Source organism: Elaeis guineensis, chromosome 8 (assembly GCF_000442705.2).
Source record: "Elaeis guineensis isolate ETL-2024a chromosome 8, EG11, whole genome shotgun sequence".
NCBI classification, from domain to species: Eukaryota; Viridiplantae; Streptophyta; class Magnoliopsida; order Arecales; family Arecaceae; genus Elaeis; species Elaeis guineensis.
In genome coordinates this window covers 23,023,731-23,044,684 of record NC_026000.2, presented here as the reverse complement: position 1 = coordinate 23,044,684, position 20,954 = coordinate 23,023,731, and the positions used below count along the sequence as shown (strand labels likewise).

Below are 20,954 nucleotides of genomic sequence, written 5' to 3'. Positions count from 1 at the left end.
TGTTTTTGACGATAAATTAGGAGCCTTGTTTTAGAAATTCCTGCCTGCAAAGAGTATGCCGTGATTTAAGTCATAATCTGGGTGATGGAAACTCTTGGTGCTTTTCTGTATTCAGTATTCCTACGACCTCCTGCTGCAATACCTTCAGAAGACACAATCCGTTACCATGCTTGGGATAATCAATGAACATATAAATTTTGAAGGTATGAATTCGTCCAATTACCAATAGACTTTGCATGTTATATTTGGTTATTTATAAATAAGAAAAAAATGGAAATGTTCAATTCCTTCTTACCTACTCCAGTTCCTCTCGTTTGTCATGGTTTTCTGATAATTTGTCTTCCACTGATAATCTTAACAGTATCTGCTGGGCAGCCTTCCTCAATTTCTGATGATGTGGATGTTGTAGCCTTAGTGGGGAGTAGCCAGGATATAGCTAAACAGATAAATCAGAAGGAAGTACGCTGGGGGGTAAGTGAGAATATTCATCTGGTTTAAGATTTTCTTCAATGGTTAGTATGTGCTGGTTTAAGATTTTCTGCAATGGTTAGTATGGGAAGTGCAACTTAAATATTCAGGTCTTGTTTGGATTTTGACATCCTGTATTTTCGAGATTTCTCATGTAGGTGGGAAGTGATGAAAAGAAGCAGAGAGGGAGAAGCTTGCAGGACTCCTGGGATTTTGAAATCCATTACAAGGGTAGACTAGTATTCCTGAAATTTGGGATTTCAAATCCTGCAGCTTCTCTCAGTCTAGCCAACTTCTCCCTCTGGGGTATCCTCTTGTTTTTTTTTTTCTGCCACCCATCTGCCTGATATCACAGAGATAAGGAAATTTGGCGTCCTATGGGGCCTTCATTTGTTATCATTCCATTACATGTCAGCCTTACAATTAAGCCTACATGACTGTTATTAATTACAGAAGGAAAGATGTTCAGAATTTATTTGATTCCAACTAGTCCTTTATAATTTCCAAAAAGAAAAACAGTCCTTGATAATTCATTGTCAGTATTCTGTGAATCTTTGTTTTATAGGATGTTCAAGTTTAGTAAGTCCAGTATAGGTTCTGATGACAGTCATTCTTCTGTTACTTGACTTTTTATTGCACTCTCCAGTTTGAGAAGATTTGGGAAATCGGAACAAAGAAATTGAATTTACTTAAATCCTTCAGGCTCCATCATATTAGATGCTGAAAGTATAATCACTATTTCAACATGCAGTTCAGTATGGCTGCATATGCCACCACTGCATTCTACTGACTGCATCGCACTGGACCTAGCAGCCACCATAAATGGTGAGGGCACATAGTGGGCCATTAGCTGCCATCATAGGCTTAGGTGGTCCGCACATGTTAGCTGAGCCCTCTGCTTAAAAAGGGCAGCTTCCTACCACTCTGCGCGGGCGGACATGCGCAGCCTTTTGCATGTGGAGAGGTAGTTCTATGTTTTGAACCTGTGACATGTAGGTCATGATGGAGCAACCTTACCATTGCACCAAGACTTGCCTTCTACCCCAACCCTATGCCTGTGATCTCATATTCTTCTCCTCTTTCTCAGCTTCATTTGATAATTGGCAGATTTATTCATTTATGTATTAACATACGTGAAATATATTCTTATCAAGTTGGGGATGTCATACTTTTGGATCTATATGTCATACTAAACTAAAATATGGTTTCAAGCGGCTTCTTGGGATTACTTAATTTTTCTTTTTCTTTTTTCTGAATGTTTTTGTATTCATTTCTTCCTAATTTTCTACCTGTTTTTATCTGTTTTGTAACCCTTATCTACTTCTTAATATATTTAAAATGTCAACGCACATGCACCTGCATCCTGCATATGGTCTATGCATTAGGCCAGCTGTTTGTATGCTGTGGCTGCTTTCCAAAACCATCGTATAGGTGTATTCTTTTTATTTTCCATTAAATAAACTAGTCTGTTGATGAAGTGGCAGTCTGACAACAATAATAGAGAACATGATTATTTGGCTGAAAGAAATCGAGATTTTTATTATTTATGGGTACTAAATATGCTGTGTTCTTGATTTTGCTTTTATTTGTATATTGTCAAATGGAATGAATGTAATTTCATTTCTTTGCTTTTGTACTATAATACCTATAGCAGTCAAAATTTAATTAGCACTTTGATTTTCAATAGAAATCGGATCATGCATATGTTCTGATCTTTATAACATATAGGGAAAGGACAAAAACTTGGTTGACATTTCTTATGGAAAAATGCACCATCTAAAGAACTGTCTCAATCCCTTAAAAATTGAACTTACAAAAAAAGTTCAGACATAGCATGCTGAAAGTAAAACCACATTTTCTTTGTATGATGGTACGTGGTAAACATGGTCCACAGCCAATAATCCAAAGGATGGAATGACACACTTAAGCATGAAACTCATGTTAGAGATCATCATCATGCTCGCTCATGGTGGAAGGGTTTCCATTTGTTCTTCTCTGCTGTGTTCCACTCCAAGAGACCTCTCAACTAGCATGATTTATGGGTTGGTGCAGATCATCGTTGCCATCATACATTATGAGATTGCCACTTCCAAAAATACATTTCATCCATTCTTATTGGTCTCTCTGGGTATGGCTAGTGAGAAAAGAAAAATCAAGGGATTAGCAGTGGAGTGTTTCCATTTGTAGCCATGCTGACATTGGTTCACACCAATTTTGCTGTTTGTTGTGCTTTGTTGTTTTCTCTGGCTATGAGTTTTGCCTATGACATGATTTTTCCCCTCCCCCTTGACATTCATCCTGCACTGCTGTATTTCTATTTTCAATGCAATAAAATACTTCTGCCTCGTGAGTGTACGAACTTTACCTAACCTCCCTTGCTATGCAGTGGTAGGTCTACTTTAGCAATAGGAAGTTAGTTGGAATAGTATCAATGTTAAATTTGAATTCTAGATACAAAAATTTCCAGGGGACACGTGCAGGAACAAAATTTGGATCCTATGTATGTTCCCAAGTCTTTGATTTGGAGAAAGCTACTGAGATTAAATCACACATTAGATTTGTTAGGCTTTATGAGACTTTATAAACAATCAGAAAATTTAACTACCAGCTTTTCTTTTGCTTCATTTGAAAACTAATACACAAAATGGGAAAGCCTTTAAGCAAAGTCAAGTCACACTTTATTAAAAGTGCATTATATTGACTAAAATAATATACTTATACATAAATTTGTTTTGTGTATCCAGCATATGTCAAAATTTATTATTTACTTGCTGGAGTTAAATAGCCTTTTTGTATGAAACATTTTAAGGAGAATAACTATTGTTCCATTCTCTTTTATAAAACATAAACGGAACTGTGAGTTGTTACCTATTAGAAATGCACACTCTACTTTACCATGGTACCTCTAGCGTATTCTGCAGATAGTTTAACGAATATCTGTGCAATTGCAGTTGCTTGAAGATTCAGTTGAAGAACGTTTGGAGAGACCAGTTTCAGACTCCGAGAAGCCTGAGGGTGAAAACAAAGAGGTGGACCCAGAAGATAGCAAGGCAAGTAGTTGGCTTTCAACGTTTGATCTTGCAAATTGAAAGATTGCCATTTTATTATATGATCATGTGTATATTGATGTATAAATTCATGACTTTGGCAAAATAAAGGCCTTTGGCATGAAGTAGTTGATTGTGAAAGATGTTAAACTGTTAAAAACCCATTACTGAACCCTTGACCTAGTGGTTTCTATGTGATGGTGTGATAGGATCTCTCGCATGTGCGATAATTCCACTGAACAAACTTGCCCTTCTGAACTTCTATGTTCTTAGAGACAACATAAATTGAGCTGTGGACATAAGGATCTAATAGATACCCTGATCATGAGGTTCACATCTTCAAAGTCAAACCTGAACTCAAAACATCTTTCCATGGATTATATGATCTTTTAAAGCAAAATGTTGTTCAGTTAGACCTGTTTGGGGCTTGTGGTCTCTGCTTTTAGGTGGGCTAACATTTTGAAGCAATCGGCTGAGTCTATGTGGAGATGTGAAGCAAGTCTAAGGCTCATTCAAGTGCCATGCTTGTTTCTCTAGTGTACACTTTTTATTAAAGGTGTGTGTATGCATTGATCCTCTTCACAAGCAATCAAAAGAATTGGCCTCCTGTTGATATTTGGATGATGTTATATATTTGGACTTGAATGTCATACTCAAGTCTTCCATATGGTGTCATATATTACATAAACTAAGATCTAGATAAACGGGAAAGGATGGTGATATTGTATATAAAATAGATATATGAAATTGACATATATGGAATGTGCAAAAGGTTTGCTCAATTGATGGATTAGAACTTGAGATGTAGGCATGAAAAATTTTGGAGGATCAGAGCATTACCTCTCAATGTGTGACATGTTTATAGTAGCGAAACACAGTATGTTATGAATGAGGTTCATTATGATGTCACTGACTAAATCATTAGATTTTAAACAGATTTTGTAAGGAGCAAAGAATATGCTCTTTGCTGAATAAAACCATGGTTGAGATGGACAAGAGACTTGAGAACAGCGTGTTGAGGTGCACAACAAGCAAGAAATCTGTGAGCCACAGTCACTTTTTGGGTCGACAGAATAAACCTTAGTTCTTGTTAAAACTATGTAGACAGTTGAGCTTGGTTACGGAAATCAGTAGTGGGTGCATGAATGGATTTGGATGCACACGTAGGTAAATTATGTGTCATAAAAAAGGAGAAGGAATAAAATCTAGTTATAGGAGTAGGTTTTCAGGGAAATTATGAAGCAAGTGTGACACCCCAAGTTAAAGATTCCAAAATTGAGTTTAAACTATTTCAAATTTTAAACAATGATGAGAAGGATAAATCTAATTAAAGCTTTGAAGATGTTAAGTGACATACACTAATTGTAGTCAGTAGTCACCATTAAAGGAATATTTGCTGGGCATACATCAGAAGAAATGTTTAAGAGTTAGCCTTCCAGTTAATTGTCTTCTGATTTTTTTTCTTTCTCCACAGGAGATCCTCAAGTCATAGAAAAGCTAGTGTATCTTTGCAGGGCAACCAGCCCAAACTATAATCTTATTATGGCCTCTGATATAAAGTAGCTAAGATGTATACAAGAAAGTTGTTCTTATCTACGAAGAAAATGTGTTGTAGCAATAACCATAAACATCAAGCCTGCATGAACTATTTGATGTTGGGTTTAAAAATCCTCAATCCTCACTGCTAAGCATTCCTTTCTATGTTCATCTCGAATGTTATTTCGAGGTTTTCCATATCTTCTTTCACAACTCATGTCCATATTATGTTGAATGTTCCCTTCAACTTCCTAAATCCCTCAGCATTAGTTGAAGTAACCCTCCTCTTCAAGATATACATGCATATGCCTGTACCTTCTTAATTGGCTTGTCACATTTCTATAGCTTCCGGCCCAAATTTCTGACTAAAATATTCAAAATGGTTAATATATAATGTCTTCACTCAAATCATTAATGTGCATTAGATATGTTGATGTTGACATCCCTATCGACTGAGTTGGTAAATTGCATACTATTTGGTTACTCTATGCACTTAACTTCTTACTCTTAATATTTATGTACTTATTGAATGGATTGTAGATTCATGAAGCTATCGATCAAGCTGACACATATGGATAGGATAATGCTAGGGATGTCATTGGGCTGATCTGCAGGCCCTGTTTTATCATTTTGTACCATCTTGAGATGGGCTATGGAGTCAGGCCTATTGAAAATCTTAGATTAGCTTAGCCCATTGACGTTCCTAGATAAGGCTTAGCAGTTAGGAAGCTTTTGATGTTTGAGAAATTCACGATTATTATTGATATGGTATGTTTTGCATTCCTGAACATCCTATTTAACCCTTGCTTAATGTGTAGCAAAGGGGAGCTTCTTGTACAGATTGCAGATGCTATATTATATCCAGTGTTCCTGAATACCAATATACTGACTATGACTTCCTAGTTCTACTCTACATTCTTCAGCTGTCACTTAGTTGCATGTCCATTATATAGTCCACTTTAGTCATGGAGCTTGAAATGCACATTAATCCTTTTTTGGGATCATGTTTTTTTTCTAAGTTAATCTCAAACCTTTATAACTTCAGCAGAAAAGGTCTGTGGAGGGAGGAAAACAAGGTGTTTCTGTCAAGAAGTTGAAAAAGGACAAGCTCGTTGGTGCAACGGGGAAAAATATCCGCTCTGAGACAAGCACAGTCTCCATCGCTCCTCGAGTGAAACCAGAGCTTACTCTACCTGTGATGTAACAAACAAGATTCCCCCTTCGCTCCTCTTTTTTTTGTACTTACAGCCATGGATGCTTATATTCATTGCTATCCTTTTTTGGTTCATAAACAACAGACGGTTTCTAGGTTTCGCATACAGATGTAAAATAGCCACTGCATGAAAGACAATGTGGTATAGTTACTGCATATCTCATCATTGACAAATATTTATTCTAGGTGACCATGTTTGGTAACGATAACTCATTATGGTTAATTATGTATTTCATACATGCAGAGAAATTATGGCCCTAGATATGAAGTGGAATTCATAATTCACAGTGGGAAATGATTTTGCTGTCGATCGTAATTCATTGTTGGAATATTGTGATCTTCAAGTTGACAGCTCGAAATCATGTTGAATTCATTCATTGAAACCAATCTTTCTTAATGTTACCTTCATTCAAAATTTAAATATGTTTGCATCAAGTATCATGTCCTAGCATTGTGGATGTTAAAGTATCTAAAGGTTTAGTGTCTCTTGACTGCTATGTGCATGTTTTTGTCTCTCACAGTGCGCATAATCTTTCCTTGGCAGAGCTCATGCAGTTTTATAGACCAAAAATCAACGATGCCTGTGTGTATGTGCACGTCTGCCTGTGTGTGCCTCTGCATTTGTGCTTGTATGCCTGTGTTTTTTTGCATATATGTCTCTGTGCATGTACATTGTAGATCATCCAGTTGAGGGTCTGCCTCGATGTTCATTGTCTTCGTTAGCAAAAATGCCTAAGGAACCAACATTAAATGTGGTTGAGATTTCTTGCACACTCATCCAGTGGTCATATAATGGATAGTTCTTAAGGGGAAGATATTATGATCTGATGTAGTTGTGGTTTAGAAGTATCCAAACTTCTTGATTTTAGTCCATGTAAAAGATGTACGTGTCGTGATGAACTGCATGGATTATGATTTATATGGTCCACCATTCTTTTTCACATAGCTTGACTGCTACAATCAATTTTCTTTTACTAAATCCATTGGTAAGATCAAGAATCCTCTGAAACATCTGATTCTTTTGGTTTCTGCATGTTTAAATTGTTGTAGATCACCATCAGTGATGTGCAAACTGACCAATAATGTTCCTCACATTGCTTGGATTTGGGCTTTAGATACTCCTAGACTTGTAGCGACAGCAATCTTGTATGATCTTAACCTAGATCAGTTTTTGCTGTAAAAAAATATTGCTGGCTTTCTAAATTGCAATATCAGCTATGATATGTTTGGCAGAATCTAAGTTAGAATTCAACCATTGTAAAATGTTAGACATATACTATGGAGGTTTTTAGATTTGGATCAAGTGGCCACAATATATAAAGCTTGCTGAATTTTGGAACTGATTTGTTTTAAGATGTGTAAATTATGTTTAGCAGTATGGATGGACGTCTTTAATTATCAATTGCTAATTTAGATCAAATATTGTTGGAAGATTGAACCCTTATAGATTACATTGATAAAATCCTGATGCATCGAGCCAGTAATTTTGAACTTAGATGCTCTGATTAGATTTACTTCTCAAGATAATTTTGTTCTGTTTCACTATTGTTTCATCCAATAAATAGATAGTAGGCCACTGATTATTGGATTGATGGATGGAATGTTTCAAGAATAAACATTTATGTTGTCTATAATTTCAGGACCACTGAAGTAGAACAATCTATTCTCGAGGACTTAAGAAATCGAGTGCAATTAAGTAGCTTGGCATTACCTTCTATCAGCTTCTATACCTTCATTAATGCACATAACAGGTGCTCATCATCAAATTACAATCAAACATTTAGTTACCAGTTGATGCCTCTTCAGTTGTTTTATTTGTTATTTTTGGTGGCCTGACTTGTATCTTGAATGTGTTATAGTTTAAATTGTTCATCTATTTCTCATGATGGGTCATTGGTTGCTGGTGGATTTTCCGACTCTTCTCTGAAGGTTATTTTTCTTGTTGAAAGTGGGGATGTTTTGTTTTCATTCCATTTTCCTCCTGTAAGAGTCATAGTTCCATCTAAATTAGTAAAAAAGTTGTGCATTTTCTTATTTTTTGGCAGGTTTGGGACATGTCAAAGATTGGTCGACCCACCAAAACATGTAAGAATTATTGCCTGCATTTACTATTGGTAAATTTCTATTTCATGGTGATCCTAATTATGTAAAAGTCTGGGGGTAAACATGTGCATAAATTGAAATATATTACATAAAAATGGAATGATGCTTTTTCTTCTCTATTGGCGGAGGCTAGGCGGATTGAAAAAAGTTAAAAGGCTAGATCAATCCAAAAATGTTTAAAAGACGGACCACTTTTGAATACATATACAAATGGTCAATTGCCTATGCTTATCCTTGTTGGGCCTCGTATATTTTCCTGCCTGGGATGCTGCAGGCTGGGCCTGTGGCTATCAGATTGTACCTGTTGACATCACCCAAAAAAAAAAAAAGAAGAAGAAAATCAGCAAGCATATTAAATGCCAGGTTTAATTCTCTGGTATGGAAATAGGAAAGTAGGGTTCATCTATCAGCCATTCCATTTGCTGTGTGCATGTTACATGAACATCTTTCATGACATCATGACAGGTTTTCCAAAATGCATGCATGTGAACTCAACTGAAATAAGATTTTCCTGAAGCACCAAAATCTTGCAGTAATCAGATAATGCTTTCATCTAACATGTTCTATGTTTAGGTGTGTAACGTGTGTTTTTATTCGTCTCGATTTTGTTGAATAATTTGAGACAAAAAATGGTTATTGATGGGATTTTTTTTGCTTTTAATTATAGTCGGGTGACCATTTTCATATGTAGTGCCACCAGGTTGGATTCCTATCTATTTTATAGTTCATTTTATTTTTCTTTTTCTTCATGACTACCTGTTTTAGTTTTTCTCCTAGTTTCAAAGGTTATCCTGTTCTCAAAAACTAGCACTTTTATTCTTACAGAACATATGCCACAGTTCTCTTACTTCCATAAGCTAGATCATCCTTTAGAAGTGTAAAGAGATTATAACCTATAGGCAGACCCTTGGTGCAATCACAACTTGAAACATACCAGTAAGATTGCATCTACTTTTCTTTATAAGCTCATCTCCTCTGTACATATCTGTTCATGATCTCAAGAGAAACAGTAGTATCTTACATGTGAGCTCTCATGCTACTCCTTAATAAGCTTTCTGTGAAACTACAAGAAAAAGAAAAGCAAAACCCATAGTATCATAAATCTTTCTATCACCTGCTTAAGTAAGAAAGTAGACTTTGTGGAGTAGCCTTTCTGGTTTAACTTTTGGCATTTATGACAATATGTTTCCTAGGATTTTTGTCACTTGTATTTCTCTTTGATCTCCCTTTGTGGCATAGATCAATCTGCAATTTATCTCAATGACAGTTTGCACAGTATCCTCCATCTTTGTCATAATGAGTTACCAATGATTCTGAATTACTTTGTTGGTGTCTCTTCCACATCCTGCTTAACTCTCAATGTTTTACATCCTTACCTGATATTTCTATACATCCATTTTTGCAATTATGTTGTGGTACACATGCCTCCTTAACTAATGGTGGTTCTTCAACATTATATGTCTAATGAGATTATTATATAATAAGTAGTGCAAAAGCTTACATCTTGCTTGAATCTTTGATTCTACTACAAATCCATATTTTTCTTGCTTTTAATGCACCTAATTTGATATTTAACATTCTGCTGCCTCAGCATTGCTATTTGGTAGTTACTTTTCTCATCTTATCTTGATGCAGCTGTCATATAGATCACCATAAGACATTTTCCTAAATTTTTTTAATTACTTTTTTAACAGCTTTATATAATCCTATGTTCTTGAAAGAAGTTTAAATTTTGTCACTTTTAATTGTTGACATGCTTGCATGAATTTGCTTATTGTTCTTCTGATTGTTAGCAGCCAAGTTCTTTGAGTTTAGATTTTATTTTAAATTTGTTAGACTGTCATAATGGAAGCATTTCAATTACTGAACAACCACCTTCAGCCAATTCGCAGGGGGAAAATGAATCTGTTGAAAGTGAGCATTTGCTGGGACTGGAAGAGGGGAAAAGATCGTACACATTATTTCAGGGTCATGCCGGGCCTGTTTATTCAGCTACGTTTAGTCCTTTTGGGGATTTTCTTTTGTCTTCATCATCAGACTCAACAAGTAAAGCTTCTTTAACCATGCTAAGCTCTCATATACTAATTTTGTGCTTTGTTCCTATTATGCATTCAAGAGCCACACACACTAAGAAATGCCATAATTTTTCACTGCAGTCCGATTGTGGAGTACCAAGCTGAATTCAAATCTTGTTTGCTACAAAGGTCATAATTACCCAGTATGGGATGTTCAAGTAAGAATCATGAATCTTAGATCTTGTTTGCTAGCATATTAGATGTTGTATGTTCATAATTACAATGTTTATATATATATATATATATATATATATAACATTGGACCCTGATTTTTCAGGTTTAATTGATAGACTATGATTTAAGCAGTTAAGCAGATTAAACGGCTGCTTGAGCATTTAAATAGATGTTTGAACAGTTAAGCATGCTAGATAGTTGCTTGGTGCTTAAGCTGCAACCACTTGAAAAATTAGGCATTGCATAGTGTTCAGTCGAGGACTTAAGCATCCATTTCTGCTAACTTCAATAAGCATGTCATCTGTTTATTCTTTAACCTATTTTCCACCCTATTTTATAAAGGAACCTAACAAATAATAGTTTGGGAAAAAATACATTTACAACCCCTTCAGTTTGCCTATTTTGCACAGTGACCCTTTCATCTCCAAAAGTTTTTAAAGTAGGCCACCAGATTATACTTTGTTATGAATCGCCCCTATACCCAACATCACCGAACGGCCTTTAGTAAAAGACTCAGGTGACCATCGCATGAGTCCTTAAAATATGCTGAATCTCCTAATATGCCCTTGTCTTCCATGATGCTGGCCTGCCCTCCCATCGCCCATCCCCTTTTCGTTCACCTGTATTCCACATTTCCACTCCCTTCTCCTTGGTCTCCCATGATGCTGCTCACCCCTCCTTCTCCCACCCCCTCAGCCCTAGGCTTCCATGATGCTGCCCACCCCTCCCCATCTCGCATCCCTCTTGACTCGGCCTTCCTTAATATTGCCTTTTGCTCTGGCACTGGCTTTTGCATAAAATCTTGTGCCCCCTTTATCCCACCATCCTATGTCAATTTCACCCATCTATGTAAATTTTGTATGCTATTTGTTTCTTTTATTCTTACGCATGTGGATTTGTTTATAAATAAAATTTTGTCACAGCGATTATGCTGTGGCATTAATATTGAATTCTGGAAGCAGTAAGCACTGAAATGCATCGAACAACATATGCATGTTTTCTAGTATCCCACTTGTATGGATTTATTTCTATCTCGTTTAAGCATTAATTTTATTTTTTTGACTTTATGAATCATCTTTCTCATGCAAAACAGCCATTATCTATATCTTACGGTAGTTCTTGTTTCAAGTATGTTTCAGGGATGCCCTGTAAACAGCATCTAGTGAAGTGATAGCTTATTTCCACAATTTCTCTTGCATAAATAATTCTAGTATCTATGATTTTGAGATTAATATAGTTCTTTACTTATATATCATTGAACATGTATATATCTCTTATGTTTGCTTTGACATCCGAATCATACACATATTTTACTTTTGTGGCACAGTTTAGTCCCGTTGGCCATTATTTTGCTAGTTGTTCACATGATCGGACTGCTAGAATTTGGTCGATGGAGAGAATCCAACCTCTGCGGATAATGGCTGGACATCTTTCTGATGTTGATGTAAGTTTAGTCACTGTGATTTAGCATTAGTCTTTTATTGGATTGTACTTTATGCAATTCTTTTTGTTAGTTGATACAAAGGCATGTGCTTTTTGCTATTAAGGGCAAGCCTACTATGTTTATTAATTATAGCCTGACAAAATATATTATCTTCTCATGAATCAGAGATATATATTATTATTTAAAGGTGCATCAAAAGTAGACAAATGATTTGTTTTTATGCAAGCAATGGATTCACGCATGCATGTCTTGAATAAAAGTAACAGACTTCTCCATTTACATTGTTATGAATTTGAAAGAATAATCAAATTATACTTTCTTGCCAACAGTTATTATGCAAGCCTAATTATTCCTGTGTTGTATTGCTAATTTTGTCTTCTAATTGAACTCTTAATATTTTTTCTAGGGATGAAATTTAAATAATACTCCTTAATCATCTATTGCTTTAAATACATCTAGGTAGGTCTAAAATTATATATTGATAAAAATTGATACAAAAATATATGTTGGCCTTTTCTATGCACCTTTATTGCCCTGCTGCCCCATCTTGAATATATGAAGCATTTCACGATTCATTATGCTTCAGCATTAAATCATACCATCCTTTATTAGATATTGTTTTTCCCTTGATATGTAGTTCTATTTGATTTAACTACAAAAGCTATTGACACTTTTGTGGAGCATAATTTATTGCTGCACTACAGATTGCAAGCTTTCAATATCAATGATTATTTCATCTGATCACTCAAATACATTTTGGATTGGAAAATTTTACACTTCATTTCATAGTTAGACCAAATTGAACTACATATCAGGGAAAAAAAAATCTAATATATATATATATATATATATATATATAGAGAGAGAGAGAGAGAGAGAGAGAGAGAGAGAGGTTGGGCTACGCTTGAGTGATCTCCACTCAGATCCAGTCATGTCTATATTGGACAATAGAGGTCCTACATCTATGATCTCATGGTTCCGCTTGATTGTAGCCAAGTCCAACTCTCTCTCTCTCTCTCTCTCTCTAAATATGTATATGTATGTATGTATGTAGTGAGCAAAAACATAGCATAGAATAGTAGAAGTATCATAGTGAGCAAAAACATAGCATAAACTATATAATTTGCATTTCCAAACCAATTATCTTAACCTAAATTTTTTAAAACATATGCAGATCAAATTTCAGTTTGACATTTCTAAGTTTTTAAACCAAAACATAGTATTATACTATTAAAATTGTTAATTTTCTTGTCATTTTATGTATGAATAAAGGTCCTCAGAAATTCATGGTTTTTGGTTTCTAGCCAATTTAAATGTTGTAAATCATGATCAACAGTGTTGATTTCATTTGGACAGGTCCTTCATTAATTTTGATTGGGAAGCATTTGGAGCCAAATGCTCTCAGAAGCATTTGGAGCCAAATGCTCTCAGAAGCATTCTAGCCTCTGTCTTTGTATACATGTATTCATAAAGTGATCTGATCCAATAATCTGGCAGGATGGCTAAACATTGATCCACATCTAACTTTGTTAAGGAACCCTTATCCAATTTGGTAAAACCTAATCTTACCTAATAGGATGAGAAGTTGAGAGGGGTTGTTGTGTAGCTATCCTCCATTGAGATCTCTTAGGCTAGGGATTTTGGCCTCCACGTACTACCTCTTGTTAGCCGTGATTGGTTACTAAGAGTGGCCTATAGTGGATGTGAAAAACTAGGCAGCAATGTGGTGATTGGAGGCATGGTTAAGAATGGTGGATGAGTCAGAAAAGATAGATAGATTGGCAGGATTCCATTCTCTCTGAAAAAAAAAAAAACAAAAAGATCTTTTATGACGTCTTTTCTGGTATGGACATTGAACTTCCTCTAGGACAAGCTTAGGGTTGAAGGCCTTGAGTGTGATGGCTGAAAGTTGCCTAAAATCACAAGGATGGACCCTCAAATTGAAGATCCACACCAGTGATTATTATCTACCTGACTGAAAATGTTCAAAAATCAAGGACTATATGTTTTGCTGGTCTCTAACCTATGCATCAAGTGGGTGCAGAAACAAAGAGGTTTACTAATATGAGATCATGTTTTGCTGTGATCTAAGTCTCAATATTTATTGACTTTTAATTTGTACATGTTTTTGCATGTATAGTTATAAATAATAAAAAAAAATCTCAAATTAATTATTCTATCATGTATTTTAGCAAAAAGCATAATAGGCACCATCCTTTTTTTCAACCATATGATGCATGGTTAAAGATCTCAAAAAGTTACAAATTTTTATTTCTAGGGGCTTTTACAGGTCATAATCATAGTCAAACAGTGTGGATGCTTGATTTGATGATTTTAGTGCCTATCATTGATTTTGAAATATGTTAAATCTTTACCAAAGCTTTAAAATAAGGTGTGTCAACCAACTCAGATGTTTAATATGTAATATACCTTTCAGATGGGTTTTATTCAGGCAGCTAGATCATAATCGGGTGTCTTTGGTGGAAATTTTGGCCCAGACCTAACTTATTGGGCTTCGTCAGCATTAGAATTTGACCTTTGAGAGGCCTATTATATATGAGATTATCTTCTATTATATTGTTAAGCATAATATACATGATTCATGCTTATACCATATGAACGTATGGTATTTCTTCTTCAGGTCATATTTGGATGAGCTGGAATTTGTCCAAATCTAGTTGGATGGTTACTTGGTCGGTCAAATCTTGATGATCAAAAATCAGAAATTTCTACCAAATATGGTAACAAGTAGTTATTTACGTATCGGCTTGTTTCGGCTGGTATGGGGTGTACCATACCAACCTGACCTGATATCAATACAGTGTGGGGGATTCATATGCTTTTGTATTGACAAATGCTGTTATCTTGACTCCCTTTGTGTACTGCATATCATACCAACCCAACCCAAACCTGAAGCGATAACTTACCAATGTGAGATCTATGGAGAATAAAATATTTGGTAACAAGTATTGTAGGAGGATGTTGAAATCCAAAAAGAACCTGCCAGATTATCTCATAGAAATTGTCATGATAATTGGTCTAGATCCTTTATTGCAAGTCAAATCTGCTATGGTTAATGATGAGAAAATTTGTTTACATTTAGGGAGAAGAAAAATTCCAAGAAGCCTGAATTTTTGGCTTCACAGCTTATTTCCACCACGAGGGTTCAATTCCACAGGCAAACAGGTTAACGCATGGCACAAACATGAATCAGACCTTCAAGGAAGAAGAGAGAAGACAAATCAAAATTTATTTCTGATGTACATCAACTATAGCAGATACTCATCTGATTTAAAACCCAGATATCCCATAAATCTTAGTGTAATGCTCCAAACACAAGGATTTTTTCCTTAAGAAGAAAAAAAATAAAAGAAGGAAAGACCTATTGGTGTCTACAGTCAAGGAGAATAAGCAGACCTGCACAGCCCATAAGAGCCCATAAGAGATGTTGTTTTCTTTATCTTTCTGTTCTACCTTTTCATCTTCATATCTGTTCTCCTATGCTTCATAAGAGAAACCAGATGCTCCTATCCATCTGCGAGAATTGAGAAGATGGTAGTGTACGGCCCTTTCCTTTCTAGTTGAGAAAAGTACAGTCCCAATTGTGACTGCCACCTATCTTTTTTTGTGTAGGTAAGTTTTTCAAAGAAAAAATTCATGTGAATAAGTTACACTATCTTGAACTAAAATAAGGACCGAATTCCACAAAAAAAAAATCATATCAAACTAATTTTCATGCTTTCATCAACTAGATTCCTAAAAATTTAACCCCTTTAAAACATTGACATAGAGGTCTGAACTCTCAATAAACTAAAGTCGCTGTGCTTAAATGGAGAAATCTAGAAGTTAAATTGTACAAAAGATAATCTAAATCGCTATTATCTCGTTTGTTTCCCTTTTTTGCACTTTAAGTGTTTCTGTGCTCTGCTAGTGTTTTTTTGCTTTTCTTTTTGCAATACTTTTATCTAGTTTGTTTGGTAGAGTAATTGATTGATGTAATCATGAGAGAATTATCTGTTTTACTTAGTGTGTACAATGGCATGCAAATTGTAATTACATTGCAACCGGATCAAGTGACAAAACTGTCAGACTTTGGGATGTACAAAGTGGGGAATGTGTACGCATTTTCATTGGTCATAGGAGCATGGTATTGTCATTGGCAATGTCTCCTGATGGACGATATATGGCTTCTGGTGATGAAGATGGTACCATCATGATGTGGGATCTCTCAAGCGGTCGGTGTGTTTCACCATTAATGGGACATAACTCCTGTGTGTGGACACTTGCTTTCAGGTGATTTATATTCTCTTTCTTGTTTTTTGTTATGTCCTTATCAAAATTTTTCTTCCAGTTGATTGAAAAATTAAATTATATCAATTAGCCATTGTGTAAAGAGGACTGTGGTATCGAGTCTGATAACGTGCCATTTATTGTTAAACTATTACTGAATATTATGCTTTCATATTATTTGGCATCATAGTTTAAGGTAGAACTAAGCTGAGTGTTTTGAGACCTGAAATGTGTTATTAGGTCGTCCTGTTTAACCAGTCATCTGCAGGCTATGGCAGGTTGGTTGCACCCAGACTCAGAAATATTTGACAACTGTTAGAACTGCCAATTCAAGCAGTTTGATCATTTGAACAGCTTGTGTTGGACAACGAAACCTGCATGGTTTGACTGGAAAGGAAAAAAGAGTGTAATCCCACCATCCCAATCCCTTTGCACATCTCCTCCAGCTGCCCAAAGTGTGCCCTTTCCTCATTTTCTTTTTACCGTCCAATGACTCCCTGTCCTTCACCATTGCCAATGTAATATAATCAATCTCTGTTTGATGGAGGCCAAGTTGTGTGAGAGAGCCTATGACACTGTTGTCACACCAATGCAGAGGAGTTGGGTAACCACTGTGCAACCACTGCTATGTAGTGGGAGAGGACCCTTGCTAATGCTTCTGGATCATGGAAGAGAAACCAACACAGAGGGAATGAAATTCTGGGGTCTGGAATGGAAGTTGAATAGGGAAGAAGGAAGGAGGGGTTAGGAATTGGAAATTGGAAGAAAGAAAGGTAGGTAATGTTTTCAGCAGATCATGCTCTCCTTTTCCCTCTTTTCTTTTGGCCCAAGTTGGAAGAGGATGTGGGGATTGGGAAAGTGGACTGTGGATATGAGTGGGTAATGGTTTATATTGAAGAGGAGCAAACTGACTCAACCATGGGATCCCATGACCTGACCAACAGAGCAGTTTGAACTGGGTCAGCAGGTACTGCACACTGATTAAGCCATTTTTTGAGCGTTAGAAAAACTCATTTGGCAACTAAAAATATCCATGCTTATCTGTGCCCAGTTCATTCCATTCTTGCTGCATTTAAGCATCAGGAAAGAAGTCCGTGTTGCAGCATTTTTTGATGCGAATCATTCCTGCCACAAGTAGAGCAGCCAGCTTTTATGCTTCTTTCTCTAGTGCCGAATGAAAGAAAAACTAACTTTATGGGCTTGCTAGGCCAATATTCGTGATGCTAAATCCACTATAGACTCTTTATGCAACACCACTCGTTGCTTTACATGATTTATAATCTGCTTCTGGAGCAAAATCAAAGTTCAGGAAAACTGCAGCTCCCAATTGGATCAGTAAACAAAAAAAAAATCCGAACATTGTTGCATGATACTCTAGTCCAGTTTGTTTTTTTTATGAACTTGTTCATACTGCTGGGAATCATGAAAACAAGCAAATCTAAGTGTGGAAAGCAACATGCATTAAATCAATTGATCTTGTTTTGACAAACCTTGATAAGAATATTCTCTAATTGGTAGGTATTAATGAAGCTTGAGACTATCTATTCTGGCATTTATTGAAATTAGAGTCGTGAAAGATAGTGATGAAATTCTCTGTGGTTCATGCTAGAGGTGGCCTCATGTGTTACATATGAAGTGATTGCTCATGTTAAGTATGATGCCTTCGGTATCTATTGTTTGAGAAATCATGAGCAAATGTGAGTCGAAAAGACTGCTCCAGCGAATAAGACTAATAATTGTTAGACATAAACAGAGTGCATGTAATGTGGTATTGTGGTTGCAGTTAAAGTTTGAGGGATGTGAGGCTTTAGCTAGAAAAGATGGCAATGAGATATTTCATGCTTAATTAGAAATGTTGTTGTGAGGTCAATAATTGGCAGATATTTCTCACAGAGTCCTGTGTTGCTTTCATGTCAGTCTTCTTTAGGTTCACTTATTTCTGTAGACTCTAGACATGGTCAGAACTCAAGAAGGCTTGTTTAATATATTTTTATTTTGATGCTAGTTGGATCTGCTTCATTGTATAGGTTTTCACGCCAGACAAGGAAATAAGTGCAGTCTGAAAAGATAAAACATCTGCAGAACACAGATGTTGAGATGGATTTATATGCCTTGATCTAAGTTTTGCATGGAGGATGGAGGATATGTTAGCTTCTGATTAGGAAATTGTTGTAAACAAGTGAAATAGTTTGGTCTTACACAGACAGTAGTTCTTCTGGTGAAGAGGATAAGTTGGATCTAGTCTCTGAGCCTCTGACTGGAGGGAAGACTAGCAGTGTGGAAAAGAATTTGAAGGCACATGCTTTGGTTAGGGCAAGATGGTCCTTATTAGGAATCAATGACATTTGTATCTAACTATATAGCTAGGTTAGATCCTGTTTATTTGTTGTGATAATTACTTCAGTTGCAAAAGCTTGCTAACGTACAACATTTGAATTCTAATGCAATTTGAGGAAATATGGTCCATGGACATGTATGTCATTTTGATGATTCATCATTGGGGATCTCAACTGTTGATCCTCGTGTATTTCTTTTCAAGAAAGAACTTTTTGACTACTTTATGTTCCAATCACTGTGACCTTATGAAATTGAGGTCAGTAACTGGTCTTTACCTGCCTAGAATAAGTCGGGACCTAAGAGGCTCCATGACGGGGAGATGAAAGAATGAAGGTAACAAGATGCACCGTCGTGAGCTGGAACTGCTGTGAAGCTTAAGAATCATAAGGTAATATGGAGATTACTGACACGGAATGTTTTCATCTTTCAATAGGCATATTGGTGATTTGCAAGGTGTAGGGAGTTTGTTAAACTTAAAAATTGGAGCTCTCTCACTTTGTTGTCACAATAGTATCTCAGAAAGAAATTCTTTACGAGTGTTTGCGTGTTTGATATCAGTTATTCCCTTTTAATTGAGTGATGCTCTGATACTTTCAATAGATTTAATAATAATTTTTGTTTTGTATCCTTGATGTCAGTGTCCTCGCTTGTGAGTAGTAGAATGTTGTGAGTGCGTTGAATCACTGTTTTCTTTGCAAGTTCTGCAAAGCTAGTGACAGTATTTGGATTACTAATTCCTTTCATGATCTCCTTAGTTGTGAGGGGACATTGCTTGCTTCTGGATCTGCTGACTGTACGGTTAAATTATGGGATGTGACCGCCAGCATGAAGGTGCCACGGATGGAGGAGAAGTAAGAATTACATTCCAAACCTTCTAATTCTCCTATGCACCATGCGCACCAGTACTGATAGAAACCATGTCCCATCTTCTGATCAGCAAAGCTAGCAGCACGAACCGACTGAGATTATTGAAAGCTCTCCCGACCAAATCTACTCCTGTCTACACATTACGGGTTAGAAAAATTCCTCTCCATTTAAAAAATAATAATAATAAATTTCCTCCTCTTATCTTTACTGTTTACATTCAGTAATTCTTTATTCATGTACACTGTTGATAAATAGCTTAATATTGGTTGTATATGTACTGGCAGTTCTCTCGGAGGAATCTCTTGTTTGCTGCGGGGGGACTTTCAAAACAGGCATGAATACGGCTGTTAAAATGAGCGGCAGAGCACGTATACGATCTATAAGATGTCAGTTCATGCATCTGTCGGTCTCTACGTTCTTTCATGTTTGAATCCGAGGCATCTTCATTTTCTTTTTAGAAGTTGGCTCTATTGGCAGTTTCTTTCTTTTTGGTTCCCAACAAAATCTCTATCTGCTGTTGTTGACTGTTTTTCCCCTTTGTTTTGAAAGATTATATTTGAACACATTCCTGCAGCAAGACTCGATTTAAATTTCGTATTTATTTAAGATTCTCTGTCTATTTTAAATTTCGTATTTATTTAAGATTCTCTGTCTGGTGTTAATTATTTATTTTTCAAATCACTGTCATTGCTCTTTAAGGAGAACAGTATTTCCAAAGCAAATAAATGATTTTGATACATCATAGTCTGAGTGCATCTTATCAACTTTTATATGAGCTGGGTCTGACAATGGGGAAGTCAAAAAATTGAGGGTAACGCCTGTTGCAGGCCTAGATGGTTCGTCCTTATCCCCAATTTGCTGGAATACTACTGTACTATTGGTATGACTGTTATTTTGTTAATGTCTAATATCAGACGAGGGCATGATCCTATAAGCTTGACCGTGCTTTCTTAAGTTCATTCCCTCATCTTAATTTCTTAACCGTGGCATGGTGTTCCCCTCCAGTGCGATGCCTTCTAATGGGAAATGATGAGTCTGGTTGCAGGTCCCCAGAAATGATGCGTTGCGTTAGTGTATAACAGCATGCCAGATTTGGAGCGAGGGACTTCAATTCCTTGCGTTCTTGAGGCTTGGTTTGTTTCATACCGCGTAGCCGTTGCTTAGTCAGAAGCTCATTTATTAGATTCGCACTGCATAGAAACGCTCCCATGTTCCGATTCCATTGACCCAAACCGACCCGCTAGCTGCTATTGTGGCCAGGTCAGGTCAGTGGTTCAACCACGATTCAACAGCTGGTCGAGTCATTGGACATTGTAAGCAAAAATGAATGTATAAATATCCAAAAATAAGAAAAGAGTATAATCAAGGAACATAAGAATAGAGTCTAGAATAAGCTTTTA

General features: G+C 36.2%; 1 protein-coding gene across 3 annotated transcripts in view; it reads left to right on the top strand.

The window, feature by feature from the left end:
• LOC105033669 (transcription initiation factor TFIID subunit 5) overlaps positions 1-20,160 on the top strand; it is a 32,265-nt gene extending 12,105 nt beyond the window's left edge. The window contains exons 6-19 of one of the 3 annotated variants that reach the window (XM_010908559.4): positions 116-203; positions 362-471; positions 3,420-3,518; positions 6,100-6,251; positions 7,905-8,015; positions 8,124-8,193; positions 8,310-8,349; positions 10,249-10,413; positions 10,524-10,600; positions 11,944-12,060; positions 16,088-16,353; positions 19,443-19,538; positions 19,625-19,700; positions 19,839-20,160. In XM_010908559.4, coding sequence (XP_010906861.1) covers positions 116-203; positions 362-471; positions 3,420-3,518; positions 6,100-6,251; positions 7,905-8,015; positions 8,124-8,193; positions 8,310-8,349; positions 10,249-10,413; positions 10,524-10,600; positions 11,944-12,060; positions 16,088-16,353; positions 19,443-19,538; positions 19,625-19,700; positions 19,839-19,892 — 1,521 coding nt within the window. In that variant the 3' untranslated portion in view covers positions 19,893-20,160. Of the gene's footprint in view, positions 1-115; positions 204-361; positions 472-3,419; positions 3,519-6,096; positions 6,252-7,904; positions 8,016-8,123; positions 8,194-8,309; positions 8,350-10,248; positions 10,414-10,523; positions 10,601-11,943; positions 12,061-14,701; positions 14,831-16,087; positions 16,354-19,442; positions 19,539-19,624; positions 19,701-19,838 lie in introns of those variants that run through there. The other 2 variants (XM_010908558.4, XM_073242701.1) reach the window with 2 other exon arrangements.
• Positions 20,161-20,954: the final 794 nt, after the last annotated feature.